The sequence below is a fragment of the Lepus europaeus genome, chromosome 2 (assembly GCF_033115175.1).
Source record: "Lepus europaeus isolate LE1 chromosome 2, mLepTim1.pri, whole genome shotgun sequence".
Lineage (NCBI taxonomy): Eukaryota > Metazoa > Chordata > Mammalia > Lagomorpha > Leporidae > Lepus > Lepus europaeus.
The window spans coordinates 78,481,280-78,500,749 of NC_084828.1; the positions used below are offsets into that span (position 1 = coordinate 78,481,280).

General features: G+C 48.5%; 1 protein-coding gene across 2 annotated transcripts in view; it reads left to right on the forward strand.

The window, feature by feature from the left end:
• The window catches only part of CASR (calcium sensing receptor), a 29,605-nt gene extending 13,090 nt beyond the window's left edge, over positions 1–16,515 (forward strand). Inside the window, exons 4-6 of one of the 2 annotated variants that reach the window (XM_062177068.1) lie at positions 6,616–6,846; positions 13,539–13,692; positions 15,041–16,515. In XM_062177068.1, coding sequence (XP_062033052.1) covers positions 6,616–6,846; positions 13,539–13,692; positions 15,041–16,515 — 1,860 coding nt within the window. The remainder of the gene's footprint in view (positions 1–6,615; positions 6,847–13,538; positions 13,693–15,040) is intronic. The other variant, XM_062177075.1, reaches the window with a different exon arrangement.
• Positions 16,516–19,470: the final 2,955 nt, after the last annotated feature.

The window sequence follows — 19,470 nt, forward strand, 5'->3', positions numbered from 1 at the left end:
ACCAACAGATGGAAGATCTCTCTCTCTCTCTCTCTCTCTCTCTCTCTCTCTCTCTCCCCTTCTGTCACTTTCTCTCTCTTGCTCTTTCAAATAAATTTTTCAAAACATCTAAGCCTTTAAAACTATACACTTAGGATGGATGCACTTTATCCTACATAAATTAAACATCAATAACGTTAGTTTAAAATTAAAAAAATGATGGAAGGTCACTGAGTTGGGAAAGCACAGATCCCATGCACCATGATCAGACTGTCACCCCGTTTGGGCCACTTTTCAAATAATGACCTCCCGTTTCAAATGTGCCCTTCTCTTCAACCCAAAGTGTACATTAGCCTGCCCACCGTGATTGGGGGCAGACAACCTAACAGACTGTACAGGGGTAGGTGGTGGGACGTAACAGTTTAGACTTGGTCCTTTGGAGTCAGCTTGAGTTGTTCTAAATCCTCATTTGCCACTTCATAGCTTTACCACCCAAACAGCCACTTTCTGTCATGGTACCCCACTTTGTTCACCCAAGAAATGGAGACAATGAAACCCATCTCCTAAATTTAGTATAAAGATAACATTAGCTGGCCGGCGCCGTGGCTCAACAGGCTAATCCTCTGCCTAGCAGCACCGGCACACCGGGTTCTAGTCCTGGTCGGGGCACTGGATTCTGTCCTGGTTGCTCCTCTTCCAGGCCAGCTCTCTGCTGTGGCCCGGGAGTGCAGTGGAGGATGGCCCAAGTGCTTGGGCCCTGCACCCCATGGGAGACCAGGAGAAGCACCTGGCTCCTGGCTTCGGATCAGCGTGATGCGCCGGCCGCAGCGGCCATTGGGGGGGTGAACCAACGGCAAAGGAAGACCTTTCTCTCTGTCTCTCTCTCACTGTCCACTCTGCCTGTCCAAAAAAAAAGATAGTGTGGTACAAGTCTTTTATGTAGGCCAGCGCCACGGCTCAATAGGCTAATCCTCTGCCTGCGGCGCTGGCACACCGGGTTCTAGTCCCAGTCAAGGCGCCAGATTCTGTCCTGGTTGCCCCTCTTCCAGGCCAGCTCTCTGCTATGGCCCAGGAGTGCAGTGGAGGATGGCCCAGGTGCTTGGGCCCTGCACCCCATGGGAGACCAGGAGAAGCACCTGGCTCCTGGCTTCGGATCAGCGCGATGCGCCAGCCGCAGCGGCCATTGGAGGGTGAACCAACGGCAAAAGGAAGACCTTTCTCTCTGTCTCTCTCTCTCTCACTGTCCACTCTGCTTGTCAAAAAATAAAAAAAAAAAAAACAAGTCTTTTATGTATTTATTGATTTCCTATGTGTTACCCTAGTGGCCTTATTTTTCTCATTTATTCTCAGATTGATAAAAACCTCATGATGGGCACCAGTTGCTCATCTAGTGGTGATACCAACAGGTTTAGTGTCTGTTGCGTTTACCGTGCACTCAACAGACATTCAGTAGCCAGTACAATCCAGGCTCTCTACAAGCCATGGGGGATACCGAAAAGAGTAGAGAGTGCCTGCTTTGGAGGAGACTGGTCTAACAAACGGAGAGTATAGAATTTCTAGTCACAGAGATCCCAGGGGCCCCCCTTTCTGCATAAGATATTTGCATTGCTACCTCTTACGTTGGTCTGTGCTTTATCTCCTTCCCCATCTGAAGATAGACTTGCCAAGTCTCTACATCAATTCCTCACACCAAGTATCCCAGAGGGACCTTGATGTCAAGGCCCCTCCCTGCTGCCAAATGGCTGCTCCACCAATGAAGTCATGTTTGGATTGTAAAATCTTTTCCCATACCTTCGATTTTTTGAACCAGCTTATTAAGATGTAATTCACATACCATACAATCACTCATTTAAAGTGTACAATACAGGGCCTGGCGCTGTGGTGTAGAAGGTTAAGGCACCGCCTGCAGCACAGGCATCCCATTCAGGCACCGGTTTGTGCCCCAGCTGCTCCACTTCTGATCAGGCTCCCTGCTAATGCACCTGGGAAAGCAGCAGAAGATGGCCCAAATGCTTGGGCTCCTGCACTTGCGTGGCAGACCTGGAGGAAGCTCCTGCCTTCTGCCTTCGGATCGGCGCAGCTCTGGCCATTGCAGCCAACTGGGGAATGAACCAGCGAATGGAAGATCCCTTCTCTGACTCGCCCTCTCCCTTTCTCTCTCTCTAACTCTGCCTTTCAAATAAATAAATATATCTTTTCTAAAAAAAATACTGTATAATACATAAAATAACATTTAGTGAATTCACAGTAGGGCAACCATAAGCACCATCAACTTTTTTCACATGAAAAGGAAACTCGTACCCTTTAATTATCACCCTCTATCACCTCCACCCTGAGATAACCACTAATCTATTTTCTTTCTCTACATATTTGGATATTTAATGATGTTTCATACAAATGGAATCATAAACTATAGCATCTTGTATGACTGGCTTCTGAGTTCAAGTTCTGGCTTTGCTCTGATTCCCGCTTCCTGCTAATGTAGACCCTGGAAGGCAGCAGACCAGGGCTCCAGGACTTGGGTTCCTGCCGCTCATTTCAAAGACCTGGACTGAGTCTAGGCTCCTGGCTGTGGCCTGGTCTAGCCGTTGCAAGCATTTGGGGAATGAATAGTAGAGGGAAGATGTTTCTCAGTCTCTGTCTCTGTCTCTGTCTCTGTCTCTGTCTCTCTCTCTAGGATTCTGTGTGTGTATGTGTGTCTGCTTTTCAAATAAAATGAAAATAACTTCTTAAAAATATTATTTCATGAGGGAATTACTGACCTACAAAAAATATTTGCTGTGGACACTCTAAGCAATTTATACTGGAGGCAGGATGGAGTAGTGAAAAGGCCCATGTTTCAATCCCAGCTCCAGCCGTTGCTATCTAGTTTCCTGGCCTCTGTGGACCTCCCTTCATCAGTTACAAAATGAGGATAATGATGGTTCCTGTTAATGACATAGCTGTTGAGGTGAGGAGCCTCCAGTCCAGTGCTTGGCACTTGGGACGTGCACATAAGAGACAGTTTCCTTCCTCTCCTGTCCTCTCCTCTCCCTGGACACCCAACATCAGTGTCTTGGGACAGAGCTAGCAGGGTGTGTGGAAGGGACCAGGAAAACTATGGTTAGGAGGAAACCTCTGCACTCATAAGTAACCCTGGGTGTGTGCAGGTTGGAAGCTACCTAAAGAAGTTGAAAGCCCATTTCGTCGGCATCGAGTTGGGTCCCAGTGGGAAGTGGGGGCGGGGCACAAGTATGACAAGTTTGGGCTGGCCAAGCCCAGAAGGTCTCAGAGTGGGACTGAGGAGTGAGGCTCCAAGTGCTGGAGCGTGAGTCAGCATTAAAGGGAGAAAGAAGGGTGTGTCGGGACAGGAATGTGTCTGAGTAGAGGCCAGACCATCCCAGGAGCAAGGAGAGGGAAGGCAAGGTGGAGGGCCAAAAAAGTGGCGCTTCTGGGACGCCTCCTCTCCACAGCCTGCCTTAAGGACTTGGTCAAAATGATGACCCAAATACTAGGATCATCACCACCAGAGAAGGCGTGGGGGTACACCAGCGGTACAGATTGGGTGGGATTTGGGTATCCACAGCCGGAGACAAAAGTCAGGGCAGCCAGGGCCTGCTGGAGTGGCGGTGAGGTCGCTGTGGAATGGATCAGACCCCGCAGGCGAGGGGAGGCACCTGGGGGCTGCAGGTGAGCATGTGTGACCTGTCACCGGTCACAGACTCGGCCTCAGACACAGCTCAGAGCGGCCCATGAGCAAATGCACGTGGCTCCTTTTCTCTACTCTGTTTTCCTGACAGTAACGAAATATTTGTTTAAAACAGATTCAGTACAGAAACAAGTTGTCAAGAAGCAGTGTTATCTCTGGAGAGGGGTGGAGTATGAAAAATTGCCCCTGAGGCTCTGGCTTGGGGGCTTGGTTGTCACAGTTTGTCGTGCACAGCAGATACAGGCAGATAACAGGTGCTTAGCAGAGAGGCCTGGCAAAGTCATCCACTGGCTGGACTTGACCCAGACTTTTCCCCTGTCGGAGTGATGCTGGTTTTTAGGTACCCTAAATATAATGCTAGGGGCTAGTGTTGTGGTGCCATAGGTTAAACTGCCATTTGCCATGTGAGCATCCCATTGAAGTACTGGTTCAAGTCCTAGCTGCTCTGCTTCCCAATCAGATTCCTGCTAATGTACCCGAGAAGGCAGTGGAGGATGGCCCTAGGACTAGGGTCCCTGCCACCCATCTGGGAGACCAGGATCAAGTACCTGGCTCCTGGCTTCAACCTGGGACAGCCCTGGCTATGGTAGCCATTTGGGGAGATTCTCTCTCTCTCTCTCTCTCTCTCTCTCTCTCTCTCTCTCTCTCTCCCCCCTTTTCAAATAAATAAATCCTTTCCTAAAAATGATAGAAGGAAAGGTGCCTCTAGCTGTACTCCTGGTGCTGCCAAGCCAGAAACCAGAGAGAACTCAACACCAGAGCTTGGGATCAGTGTGGTACAGTAGGTTAAGCCTCCACCTGTAGTGCCCGCATCCCATATGGGCATCGGTTTGTGTCCCAGCTGCTCCACTTCAGATCCAGCTCTCTGCTAATGTACCTGGGAAAGCAGTGAAAGATGGCCCAAATTCTTGGGCCCCTGCACCCATGTGAGAGACCCAGAGGAAGCTCCTGGTTCCTGGCATCAGATCAGCCCAGCTCCAGCCATTGCAGCCATTTGGGGAGTGAGCTAGCAGATGGAAGAACCCTCTCTCTGTCTCTATCTGTAACTCTGCCTCTCAAATAAATAAATAAATAAATCTTTTAAACACACACATACACACACACACACCAGAACTTGCAGAGACCCTGTGCCCACTCTGGCCCAGCCATCTCAGTATGCAGGTTAGGAGATGGGCTCAGAGTGCAGGCGCAGAGGGGCAGGGGAAGCAAGCTCTCCTGCGCCCAGAGGCTACACCATGTCTCACTCTCCCTTGGTGCCTCAGTGGCACAAGGCAGGCCCTGCATGGAAGATAAGCTGCCAGTGCCCACTGCTTCCTCTTGACCAGTGTCAGCAACATGGCAGGAGGCAGAGCCAGGAGCCCAACGATGCTGAAACAAAGCAGACCAATTAGGAGCACAGGCTGTGACCCTGGACAAGATCTTTAAGTGTCCTGTGCCTCAGTTTCCCCATCAATAAAATGAGGATCATCACACTATTCTCTGGAGAGTAGATTAGACAATGAATGAAAAGTTCTTAGGACCATGCCTCAAAGGCAGTAAGATAACTAGTATCTACATTTTTTAGTAATTGTTATGAATACATTTTTGTGCAAAACCTTCGTGACTCATAAAACCTTATAAAAAATCAAGGATTCAGGGCCAGCATTGTGGCACAATGAACTAAGCTGCCACCTGCAATGTTGGCATCCCATATAGGAGAGCTAAATTTGAGTCCCTGCTGCTCCATTTCCAATCCATCTCCCTGTTAATGTGCCTAGGAAGGCAACAGAGGGAGGCTCAAGTGCTTGGGCCCCTGCCACCCATGTGGGACACTCAGATGAAGCTCCAGGCTCCTGGCTTTGGCCTGGACTGGCCCTGGCCATTGCAGCCATTTGGGGAATGAACTAGTAGACAGATCGATTTCCCTCTCTCTCTATCATTCTGTCCCTCTTTTACTCTCTCTTATTCACTTTATCACTCTTCCTTTCAAATAAAATAACTTTACAAATTTTATATACATTTATAATATATAATAAATATATGTATATAAAGTCAAGGATTCGCCACCATGACTCTGACACCAGTGATGGCCAGGCTGCACCCACAGCCTCCTTTCTTTATTCTTTGACCCCACTCTTCATGCCTTCCGGCAGCCAGACACCTCCACAGAAGCAGTACTGTAGGGAGAGAAGGTGCAGAGGGTGGGAACACACATTCGCCCCTCTCGCCTCAGTGCCCAGCTCAGCAGATGCCAAGAAGGGGCTCTGCCTGACAAACCCCGCCCCTGCTGGGCACCACAAGGTCACGCTGCACCTGCAGAAGCTTTGATAGGTTCCTTTCCCTTTCCTATCTTCAAGAAAGCGTTTCTAGTCCTCTTACAATTTGAGTTGTACACAATGCCCACGGCTCACCAAGGCCTCTGGCAACACATTCAAGTACCTTAGTGTAAGTTGAAAAAGATGATGCCTCTGGCCGGCACAGCGGCTCAATAGGCTAATCCTCCACCTTGCGGCACCGGCACACCAGGTTCTAGTCCCGGTTGGGGCGCCAGATTCTGTCCCGGTTACCCTTCTTCCAGGCCAGCTCTCTGCTATGGCCCGGGAAGGCAGTGGAGGATGGCCCAAGTGCTTGGGCCCTGCACCCCATGGGAGACCAGGAGAAGCACCTGGCTCCTGCCTTAGGATCAGCGCGGTGCGCCGGCCACAGCATGCTGGCCGCCGCGGCCATTAAACGGTGAACCAACGGCAAAGGAAGACCTTTCTCTCTGTCTCTCTCTCTCACTGTCCACTCTGCCTGTAAAAAAAAAAAAAAAAAAAAAAAAGATGATGCCTCTTCCTTGAGTCATAATCATCCCACTTTGCTGGGAAAAGATAGTCTGTTGTCCCTACTGTCTTTGTGCAGTGCACAGTTTACACAGCCTTCTGCTGCAAGCCTGAGGCTGTTACTCATTTATCTCTGCTCCTCTTCAGGTCCTGAAGCACCTGCGACATCTGAACTTCACCAACAACATGGGGGAGCACGTGACCTTCGATGAGTGTGGAGACCTGGTGGGGAACTACTCCATCATTAACTGGCACCTCTCCCCGGAGGACGGCTCCATCATGTTTAAGGAAGTCGGATATTACAACGTCTATGCCAAGAAGGGAGAAAGACTCTTCATCAACGAGGAGAAGATCCTGTGGAGTGGGTTCTCCAGGGAGGTATGTGCTGTCCATCTGGACACCGGTCATCTCTGCCGTCGCCAGAAAACTGTGCTGGGCCTTGCAAGGCCTTGGGCTTCACCTCCGGGCTTCCGAAGTGACGAGTCCACTTGCCTCGACTCACTAGCTCTGCATTTCCAGGGCTGCTCGTGAAATCCAGGAATGTATAGGATAGAGAGGAGATTCCTCCGGGTCTGAGCCCATGCCTTCTTGTTGAATTGAGACAATTTTACTTTTCACAAATATGACTCACTTATGAGATACAGTTGTTTTGTTGTTGTTGTTGTTGTTGTTTTAAAACTATCCCAAGCTAGAGCAAAATAGTGAAGCAAACATGAACAGCACTCAGATCAGGGGCTCTGAACTGGAACTGAGCAGGGCATGCTACCTGGGGGTCAGGGAGAAGGGTGGTGGGCTGGAGGGGCTTGTCACAATGACTAGGATGTACCAATGTCCTTCAGCACTTAGGGTCCAAGAGTGCTAGGTGTCCAGTCCATGTGGGACAGTTTACACAAGAAAGAATTGCCCCACTCCCAATTGCCAATAGCAGCTCTTGAGAGAGCCTCAAGTCCAAAACAGCTGGATTTTCAAGGTGAGTCCTTTAGTGATATCACCATTGTCCAGGGCCTGGACCATCCACACAGAGGCAGTTCCCTATCATGCAGACTCTCAGGGCTGACCTATAGATCAAAGGTCTAATTTGTTTTTCCTCCATGGGAGACTTATTACAAAGAGAAGGATGCTTGTGACAATGGCCATGCCCCCCCTTCCCTGGGGATCACTGCCCCTGAAACCAGACAATCAGAAGCCCATCACTCAGTAAGTGTGCACTTAAGAAAGACACATGATGGATAGAACGGTGACCATTCTAAGACATTCTAGACATTCTAGAATGTTCTGATGCTGAGGTTCCAGCTTCTCTGTAGGAACACAGACCCAGGAAGTCTGGATGAGACCCACCATATTTTTATTTGCATTTGCCTTTCTGTTATCACCTTTGAGCATCTTGGTCTACTTTTTGTAATACAACCAAAGACTCAACTTTGTGTTTTTACCAAATGCTTCTTAGGTTGCTGAATTTTTGATGAGATGGGACAGTTTCACCATTTCTCAATATATAGGATGAGTTCCCTTGCTAGAGTCACCTATAGATAGTGTGCAGAGGGTGGATTCTCAATTACAAATATGTTATGAGCTTTCCAGATGGAGATTTGGGGGGGTTCAGAGCTAGTATTCTTCTGCCACTGATTATAACCTTGTCTAAATTTTGTTAAGATTTATTTATTTATTTGAAAGTCAGAGCTACACACAGAGAGAAGGAGAGGCAGAGAGAGAGAGAGAGAGAGAGAGAGAGAGGTCTTCCATCCGATGGTTCACTCCCCAGATGGCCGCAACGGCCAGGAGCCAGGAGCTTCTTCCAGGTCTCCCACACAGATGCAGGGGCCCAAGGACTTGGGCCATCTTCTACTACTTTCCAGGCCATAGCAAAGAGCTAGATTGGAAGTGGAACAACTGGGACTTGAACCGGCGTCCATATGGGATGCCAGCACTGCAAGTGGTGGACGCCACAGCACCGGCCCCACCTTGTCTAAATTATCACACATTTCAACTGGCTGAAGTGTAAATTGATTAGCTACACTATCACCTGTTCACCCCTGTTAGATTACCCAGGTTGTCTCCCACCTCCATTAATTGATTGTCTCTAATTGATACACATCTATTCCCTCCTGCAGGAAAACTATTTCCTGTACAGTTCTCTGCAATTGTAATGTCTTCCAGGCTCTGCATGTCATGGGCTTAAACACTAGTAGATGACTAACCTAGGGAAGCCGCCTGAATTCCTCTCTTATGTTCCTGGAATAGCTGACCCAGTTATAAATTAAATCTATGGTTTCCATAGAAACATCACTTCAAACCTAGCACATATGATGCACTCAATCAATCTTAGGGTCAAGTCTGTTCTTTCTTTCTTTTGTAGAATTGGACAATTCTTTCCTTTCAATTATAAAATTGACTACAATCATGCCATTTGTGTTTAACTATAAATTATATATTAATAACTTCCCTAATAGCTCACAAATTCGTTACTAATATTAAATGAATAAATTCAGATAAGCTGAATTTCACCATATAAATGCAAAATGTCACCAATAGAGCATTTATGCTTAGCTAATGTTTTTAATTTATGTACAAATGCAACCCTTTAACCCTGGCATGTATTAAAAATCTGTCTGGAACTCTCTAATTAGAAGTTGGTGATACTGAGGTTCAAGGATGCAAAGGTGACTTCCTGGGCCACACATATTGTCACTGTGAGAGATCAGACCAGACACCAAGTGCCCCAACTCCAACCTCAGTGCTCCATCTTCTACACTGTACTGCAGGTGATTCTTCCCTTATGCTACAAAAAATAAGGATAATAAGAGACATCTTAACCAGAGACTTGGAATTTGGATGTGCTTTCTTGGCCAGAATTAGCCAAGCATCTTTAGTAAGGCTGCAGGAGACTCGGAGACACTTGCAAGAGAGATCTTTCCGGTGGTTGCCTCGGCCCACTCCTGTGCTGATGGGATTTTTAGCTCATGAACGCTGAGAATGAAGGAAGGGGACTCAGAGGATGGCATTCCTCTAATCCTTGCCTAGTCTAAGGCAGGACTTGGTATAATAAAATGTGTAGACTTTGAATACTGGCCTGTGTGAATCTCAGCTCTCCAGTCAGGTCATTGTATGACCTTGAGCCTGTTCCTTAGCTATTATAAAGAAGAGAAAAAGAGGCTTAGCACAGACTGCTAAAAGCCCCCAGTATTTGTACTTCCTTTTTTCTTTAATGAGAAGACTCTGTTCTAGCTGGACACATGACCACCCAGAATAAAGATGACCTTTTCCAGCCTCTTTTCTGCTAAATGTGGCCCTGTGACTAAATCCTTAAGTCGGAACGGAAGTGGCAATGCTGGGTGATGGCTTCCAAGAACCTTTGAGAAAGTAACTCAAGTGTTTTTCCCATCTTCCTCATTCCGTCCTCTGTCTTTTCTCCTGGAAACCAGATGCTACCCCCGAAGGACTAAGAGGCAAAGACCAAACATGTCAGAATAGCAGGGTAGGAAGAGTCTAGGTCTCTAATGACATGGAGTGCCATGTCACTGTGGACTCAGCCCCAGACATTTATATGAGAGCCGAATAGTTCTCAATCTTGTTGGTACCAAGAGAAAACTATTAACCTCATTTTATGATGCTAACTTAATCTTGATGTTAAAAAGCAAAAAAAGACAAAAACAGTACAAGCAAAGATAATTTAAGGCCAATGTTGTTTGTAAACATATATGCTCAAACCCTAACTAAAAATCAGCAAACCCAGATCAGTAATATATAAAATATATAGTATAGCATGACTTAGCAGAGTTAGCAGTGAATTTACACAGGTATAATGATAGCCAAACATAACAAAGTTCATACATGTAGCTTACTATATTAACAAAGTAAAAGACAAAAGTTCTACAATGTCCAGAGATACAGAGATTGTATCGGTAACAATCAATGCTCTTTCAGATTAAAAACAAAAACTTCATCAATCTAGGAACAGAAAGGAATCTTACTTTGCCTTACCATGATAAAGGATATAGCAACCATCATTCTTTAGTAGGGAAAATATAGAAGCATTGCTAGCGTGGTTTTGAGAAACAGGGTACATCGCTTTGGTTCCGTGATCAAGCAGGTGGGTCACAGAGAGATTGAGAGAACGGCTCTGGGCCAGCTGCTCACCACAGCTAAGCGTGCTGCTGTGAACTGTCTGTCACCCTTTCCTTCCCTTCATCTCCCAGGGCCCTGAGGGTCTTCACAAGCATCAGACTCACTTCTGTTCTTCCTCTGGAGCATGATTTTGATCATCTTTTGTTCGAGTTTTTCCAAACTCCTTTGTCAAGCCAGTATTGTTTTCTGCTAGAAGCAATGACAACCATTTTATTGCTTTACATGTTTTTAATTTTGTGAGATATCTCACAAAGTAGATTGGTGGAGGGGAGACTTACTGAAGACACATTTTGGAAACAGTAAGACCCCTGCCATGTATTAAACATTATCTATGCATTATGCAACTAGAGTTAGAAAGATGAGTGAGATTTGCTCCCTACCTTTATAAAAATATATACTTTTGCAACAAAGACTTCATTCTTGTGATTTATTCATTGTCTCTGAAAACTTTAAACTTCTAGGTAATAACTACTAAATTTCTAGAGTAAAGTACTTAATTACTCAGCCTGAGGAGAGGATGAGATAGAATTAGGACTTCTGAAGTGGAGGAGAAATGACAAAATTGAATAAAACCATGCAAAATATTGAAGGATCTTGAAATCTCAACAAAAGCACACAACAAAAGTGGTTTCGGGTTTTTTTGTTTGTGTTTGTATTTCTTTAGAAAAACCAATGAAACTAGTGAGAAAAGTGGTCATCTATAGCATTGTAGCCTGGAGCTGTTCTCCAATTGCATCCGATAGGTTGGTTGTTTTTCTTTGAGTTTTCTATATGGGCCATCCTATCATCTGCAAACAATGCAGCTTCATTTAGCTCTTTCCAATATTTATACACTTACTTTTCTGGTCTTATTTTACTAGCTAGGACCTCTAGCGCAATGCTAAATAGCAGTGGTGAGAGTGGACAGCCTTGCTCTAAAGGAAATGCTTTTAGTATTCTCTCTTACAGAATGAGGTTTACTTGAAGAGACTTTCTAAGTTATCCCTATTCAAGTTACGGATATTTCTTCCTAATCCTTTTGCACTGAGTTTTTAACATTAATTTGTGTTGAATTTAATAAAATTTTTTTTCTTCATCAACTGATGATCATATGCTCTGTCTCCATTAATTAATGCTATGAATGATACCTGTAGGTTTTCTAACTCTTGCCATACAGCAAACATGGTTGGGATGTATCATCTTTCTTAAGTCCTTCTGGTCTGCTTGCATCTGCTTCCTAATAATGGAAAGTGGTGGTGTTCTTCTGCCAACCCTCAGATTCCTTGCACGTTGTCTGCAGTTCCAGGACTCCTGGGTATTTTTGCCTCCCTGACCAGAATGTGCTGGTCTTTTCCAGAAGACTGGCTGCAGCCTAGTGGATCCCACTTTCCCACAGACTCAGAGAGGTAGAAGAGCCTAGGAATTTATATTCCCTGAGACAACCGTAACCTGTGAGTGATGTGAAAATATAAAGCCCTACCTTCTTCTCAGGTCAGGGCAAGCCTGGGGCAGAACTTCTAGTCCCCTGTGGGATTGGGCAGAATCCACTCTCTAAGAGACTTTGCTCAGGTTCAACCCCCCACTTGTTCCCCTCTTATGTCCTATGTCCTCCATTCCTGTCTGTTCCCTTTGGATGCATTTTCTTTATCAATTGCTTGCAGGTAAATCTTTAGGTCTGAAGGCAATCAGGGAGATGCACCCACAGAGGTTTTAATTTTTCATTCTATCCTTGTCTGGTTTTGGTCGCAGGATTATATTATGCTGACTTATAAGAATGAGTTGTAGAATGTTCTCTCCTTTTTCTCTTATTTTCTGGTAGAGTTTTCGTAATGGTAGATTGATCTTTTTCTTTGGTATTATCACTTGTCTGTGATGAACATAAATCAGAGATCACCTCAATATGAATACATGGTGTATGGCTGGAGTAAGGGATGGAGAGAAGCATAGAGTTAAGATGTAGTCATTGTCGCAGCCTTGCTTTCTCTTTGGGTGACAGACATTAACAATGGCCAATTAAAAGGGATCCAGGGGTGAGCCTTTGGTCTAGAAGTTAAGATGCCAGCGAAGACACCTGCCTCCCATATTGGAATACCTGAGTTTGAGCCCTTGCACCAGCTCCTGACTCCAGCTTCCTACTAATGCAGACCCCGAGAGGCAGCAGATGATAGCTCAGTAATTGGGTGTCTGCTGCCCACCTGGGAAACCTGATTGAGTTCCTGGCCTGGTCCTGGGATCTTGCAGGCATCTACGGAGTGAACCTGCAGATGAGAGAGAGAGAGAGAGAGAGAAACTCTCTCTCTTTCAAAATTCAGGATTTTTAAATGAAAATTAAAAGTAAAATAAAATTTATCCAAACATGAACCAGTAGCAATAGAAAGAAGCAAGGATTATGCTTAATTAAATTCTGCATAATTGAAGTCTATTAAGGAAATAAATGAATAAAACCCATGTTCTCGGAAGCTACTGCAGCTCCTGTAGCTTTCCTGTGGCATAGCTCCCCGACCCATTTACTTTCTGCCCTGATGTGCCTATTCTGAGTGCTCGCTGAGTTGTTGCAGAGCTCAGAAACTACCCTGTAATGCTTAAAATAAAAATACAGGAATTGCAATTCACCACAAAGTTCAGAGTCTCATTTTCAAGCAGATTTCCCCTTGTCTTGGTACCTCCCCTGGTGACTGTTTCCCGGTGTGTGAGTTCATGTTCCTGTATCTGTTGGTTTGTCTCAAGCTGTTGCATCCACGGAGAATCGACAGGTGTTTCATCCTGGGGCCCGGAGTTGATGGCAGAGGGAATTATTTAAGGAGAGGTTGATCACTGTGCAGACGTCCAGCAATTAACCCTCACAGAATGCCCAGAGGCATCCCTCCCCTGCACAAATAACAGAATATTGGACCCCAGACCTGCTCTGCCTGGAAGGGCTCAGATTGCCACACTCCTCCCCCTAGTGTGTGTCTCAGGAACTGCAGCCACTGACTTCTGTGCACCCTGTCCTCCAGGTGCCCTTCTCCAACTGCAGCCGAGACTGCCTGGCTGGGACCAGGAAAGGGATCATTGAGGGGGAGCCCACCTGCTGCTTCGAGTGTGTGGAGTGCCCTGATGGGGAGTACAGCGATGAGACAGGTAAAGGGACAGCCCCGCGAGGACGCTGTGCACTGTGTGGTCTGCCATGGGCAGCCGGGTCGGTGAAGCCCTTGGAATGAGAAGGCACTTAGCATAGTTTCTCATTCACCAAGATTGTGTCTGAGCATGGTACAATGCTGGGCACCGAGGGGGAGCAGCAAGGAATGTTAAATGTCGTTCTGATAGCATGAGACCCTCCAGACACACCTGTTCTGCACCTGTCTCTCACCTGGATGCTGTCCTCCTTCTCTTCTTACCCAGTGGCCCTGAGTAGACAAAGTGCCAGCTGCTCCAGGCTCCAGAGGCAACAGGTCATGATAAGGTTGCCTGCTAGTGCCTGGTACTGTATTTACTGTCCTATGTTTTTCCTGTGCCTCAGGTCCTTTTAAGATGGGGATAATAATTAAACCTCTTACAGAACTTTGAGAGTTACATGAATGGGTAACACACATGGTAAATTCTAGATAAATCTTTGTTAAGTACAACTAAGAAAGATTGGAGACATTCTATAAGCTTTAACTGTAATTGCTATCTCCTTTCATCCTTGCCACAATACTGGGGTCGTTATTGCTTCCACGAGGAGACTGAAGCTCAGGGAGGTTAAGGGGGCCGACCGAAGCCCCACAGCCAGGGTCTCATGCAGACCGCTGATCCCACAACCCACGCTCGGGCCACTGCCCAACACTGCACACTTAGTAGACACCTGTGGATCCAATAGTCTGCAGCCTCCCTTGCTGGAGTGCGGAGGGTGTGCAGTGAGGGAAGCACAGGCTGTATGTATGGGGTACTATGCCTTGATCTAAAAGGAAGGCTGCCCCGTGTGGCCACAAAGCCCATCCTCATAGCCAAAATAAATCCGACTGTATGGAAGGTGGCAGCTGTGTTTACCTGCTTCACCAGCTTAACCATTTTACTGTCTACGTGTACCGCATTACAATGGGTTGTAAGCCTCAGATACACACAATACTATTCACCAAAAACAAAAACCAGGCAGAGTAGAATCATTCTGTAAAGAGCTGATGGACCACGCTAGACCTCTGGTGAGCCAGGCAGTGTCTGCTACAAACTATCATCATGTAAGGGAAGCAACTGCTCTCTACCCACGTGCAAATGAAAAACAAACAACAGAACCATCTAAGGTTCGTGAAATTAGCTAAGTATGTTATTGAACGGAAATCGGAGTTTATTTTATTTTTGGTAATGTGAACATCACAATGATTTCATCCATAAAGAAAACTTACAGTGGCCACATGCAGCAGCCTGGGTACCCACACCACCACATGCACCACCCATGGATTTATTCTACGCCACACAGTAACTGATGATTCTTCCCTGGGGCATTTTGCAGATGCCAGTGCCTGTGACAAATGCCCGGATGACTTCTGGTCCAATGAGAACCACACGTCCTGCATCGCCAAGGAGATCGAGTTTCTGTCATGGACGGAGCCCTTTGGTATTGCGCTCACCCTCCTCGCCGTGCTGGGCATCTTCCTGACAGCCTTCGTGCTGGGCGTCTTCATCAAGTTCCGCAACACGCCCATCGTCAAGGCCACCAACCGCGAGCTCTCCTACCTCCTCCTCTTCTCCCTGCTCTGCTGCTTCTCCAGCTCTCTGTTCTTCATCGGCGAGCCCCAGGACTGGACGTGCCGCCTGCGCCAGCCGGCCTTTGGCATCAGCTTCGTGCTCTGCATCTCGTGCATCCTGGTGAAGACCAACCGCGTCCTGCTGGTGTTTGAGGCCAAGATCCCTACCAGCTTCCATCGCAAGTGGTGGGGGCTCAACCTGCAGTTCCTGCTGGTTTTCCTCTGCACCTTCATGCAGATCGTCATCTGTGGCATCTGGCTCTACACCGCGCCCCCCTCGAGCTACCGCAACCACGAGCTGGAGGATGAAATCATCTTCATCACGTGCCACGAGGGCTCGCTCATGGCCCTGGGCTTCCTGATCGGCTACACCTGCCTGCTGGCTGCCATCTGCTTCTTCTTTGCCTTCAAGTCCCGGAAGCTGCCCGAGAACTTCAACGAGGCCAAGTTCATCACCTTCAGCATGCTCATCTTCTTCATCGTCTGGATCTCCTTCATTCCCGCCTACGCCAGCACCTACGGCAAGTTCGTGTCTGCCGTGGAGGTGATCGCCATCCTGGCTGCCAGCTTCGGCTTGCTGGCCTGCATCTTCTTCAACAAGGTCTACATCATCCTCTTCAAGCCATCCCGTAACACCATCGAGGAGGTGCGCTGCAGCACAGCTGCTCACGCTTTCAAGGTGGCAGCCCGGGCCACCCTGCGACGCAGCAACGTCTCCCGCAAGCGCTCCAGCAGCCTGGGGGGCTCCACGGGCTCCACGCCCTCCTCCTCCATCAGCAGCAAGAGCAACAGCGAAGACCCCTTCCCACAGCCCGAGAGGCAGAAGCAGCCGCCGCCGCTAGCCCTGCCCCAGCAGCAGCAGCAGCAGCAGCAGCCGCCACCCAGGTGCAAGCAGAAGGTCATCTTCGGCAGTGGCACGGTCACCTTCTCTCTGAGCTTTGACGAGCCTCAGAAGAACGCCATGGCTCCCAGGAATTCCATGCACCGGAGTTCCCTGGAGGCCCAGAAAAGCAATGACACCCTGACCAGACACCAGGCATTACCCCCACTGCAGCGTGAAGAGACAGACTCGGAACTGATGGCCCAGGAGACAGGCCTGCAAGGGCCCGTGGGTGGGGACCACCGGCCAGAGACCAAGGCCCCTGAAGAGTTGTCCCCAGCGCTCGTGGTGTCCAGTTCACGGAGCTTTGTCATCAGCGGTGGAGGCAGCACTGTCACAGAAAACATACTGCGCTCCTAAGTGGATGCGGAAGGCCGGTCCAAGAGGAGCCCTGCGAGGTTGCCTGGGATCCTAGCAATGAGGAAGCACCCGGCACCCCTTCCCTCCGAGGAAGAAGGGGTGATGGACACAGCCAGGGCCCAGAAGCGAGTCGCCCCATTTACAATGAGAGTGGATGGACTAAGGTTGACGGTAGCATTAAAAAAAGAAAAGCCGTGTGTTTCTGTAGTGGCAGAGTCCAGATGGCCAAAGTCAGATTCGCTGTTCCCTCACCTCCGATGTCTCCTCCTCTGTCCCCTACCCCTCACCTGACACACACACCCCACAACTGAACGACAAAACCAAGGCTTTACGCTGCTCAATGGCTCCCTCCTTTTTGGTTTCAACGTTGAAATGCTTGCCCTGAAGATCATGGCCAGCCCGGTCCAAAGGCAAAACTGTGCAGACAGACATCAGATTTTCCTTTGCTAGAGTTCAGATTTTGAGAGGCAGAATGTCACCAGGGCTGCCCAGCATAACGACAATGGAAAGAACTTAAAATGTTCGAAACCACAGGGGGAACGTGCCCCATCCTATTCCTGAAAACCGTGTGCTCTGTGCGGTTGGTCTCCCTCCTACCAGCTGCTGCTAGCGCGTGACCTTGGGAAAGTGCTCATGCTCCCTGCAGCCGCATGTCTGGTTCTGTCTGGAATGTGACAGTGATGCTGGGTTTCGTTTCCAGGGTCACGAGGGCCACCTCCAGTGGTTGGGAAGGAGCTGCTTGGATCCAGTGAGCTGTATCTGTAATTAATGTTGCTATCTGTAGCTCTGTCCTTAAGAACACGCTTCTGATGTGATGGCCCCTGGACAATACAACCCGAGAAGAGTCACAGGCTGGCCTCTACAACACAGTATTATTGAGCTCCACAGTCCTTCCTCATCACCCCCCCTCACCCACCTGAGCTGAGCCCCTTGTTCGCCTTTGCAGGGTCCTGGGGATCCTGAAGCTCCCCTTTCCCTGACTCAAAGCAGCTCAGCGGCTGACTCCGTGGAGAGGGAGCTTCCGGTTGTTGGCTGCCTAACCATTGCTGAGTAAGAAAGAGAGCCCCACCCACCCGGTGCCATGGCGACATCCCCACAGCAGTGGAGTTCACCTCCTCGGATGTGACCTCTCAGCAAGCAGACCCTGGAGCCGGGGAGACTGAGGTCCAAGCCCTGGACTGGTCACTTGCATGCTGAGTGGTGACAGGCAGGGAACTGGCACCTCTCTGAGCTCCCCTGGCTTCATCTCTAACATGGGGGCGGCAATCGCCCTCTTCGTGCAGAGCTCTTCTGTGGATTGAGATAATGTGTGTACTGCAGCGTGGTGCCTGGCCCATAATAAGCACTCAATAAATATTAGCTAATGTTATTGCTTATATCTTGATTATCATTCTTCCTTGCTTAGTAGACAAGAGAGTATTTATTTACTTTTTGGGGTTCAGAGATCTACGCTTTTTTAAAGCACTTCTCATGCCAGGAGCACACAGAGAATAAGTGCTGGCAGCCCCTGGGCTGGCTTCTCTGGGTGGAGCAGCCTGATCCTCCAGCTGAGCCCGTGGACCTTACTCTTTCTGATCACGTTCCAGGAAGCTGCCCCAGCCTGCTCCGGGTACTCGGTGTGCACATTAATCTCTTGCAGTTGACTTGTTTTTCAACAGTGCCACCACCATGGTGGAGATACTGCAGGTGCTTCCAGTTTTGCAGTGATAACACGTGGGGCTCCTGCCTTTGTGCACAGTACGCATCCCCTTAACGTGTGCAACATCACCGTTCTTGTAGATTCCCGTGTGTGTGGCCAAGGAGCAAGTCCATGGCGTCTAAAAGGCCCCTGGAAGCTACTATACTGGAGCCTCTCCTCTCTGCTTGTGCTGTCTGTCCTGGCCAATTTCTGAAAGTTGGTGCTTCAGCCGGAGGGCACAACTTTTTCTTGACAGTTCAGACTGTAATGACGAGTCCACTAATCATGATAACTTTCTCCATTGTGAGTCCAAGAACTCTGGGGACTGGCCGATGGTGAGGCAACCAGGAAGTTAGTGGAGCCCCAGAGGGCCTGATGCTCTGGCTCTGTGGTGCCAGCACCCACACCCCTGTCACTGTGAGAGGGTGTCCCTCATCTGGCAGTAGCTTCTCCCATCATCCTAAATGCTACTCGTTAGTGGAGGCCAGCTCATGGCAGTGAAATCAAAGTTTCATGGGGACTTCCTCCAACCGCTCTTTGACGTGACTCTTTGACAGGGTGTTTGTTGAGAGCGTGTCATGGGGGTGCAGGGCTGGGCATCACACTGCACAGACGGCCCTGGTGGGCACCTACGCCCCTCCCAGGAAGGGCCTCAGCCCCCACCCAGACAGCTGCCTGCTGCCAGCCGCACCTCTGAGCAAGGCACGGAGCTGACTGGGAATTTGCATTTAACATTTCACTTGCTGTTTACAAAATAAAAAAAAAAAAAAAAGCTGAACGAGTTTGATGACTTCACATTTGTGTGTTGATGGCCCTGTGGACACAGCTCAGCAAAATGTCATAGAACATCCCCGCGGGGATGTGCCGCAGCCAAGTGGCTGACGGAAAGTGGGTAAGGAAGGCTGCTTTGCAGCACGGACATGGGGCTGTCACTTCGCTAAGCGCTGGCAAATGAAGTTGCCTGTCCCAACTCTCTAGTCAGAAAGGAGGACAGGACGTCAGCATGTGAGGAGGGAGATAGACGTCAGCCCATGTGTGAGACCGGCCAAAGAGCAAACACAGGAAGATCCTGCAGTTGAATGGAGGAGGAAACCTGATGACCTTATACGTGGCTCCAGCGCCCACCCAGGGACATCTGGGGGTGTGGGGGTGGTGTGGAATCTTCTCTGCCCTGTTCAGCAGGGAGGCGGGGCTGTCATTTGGTCTAATAACACTGCTCTGACCAAACCCTGCCTGGAAGAATTTCAGATTCCATGCCTGGAAAGCCCTCCCCCCAG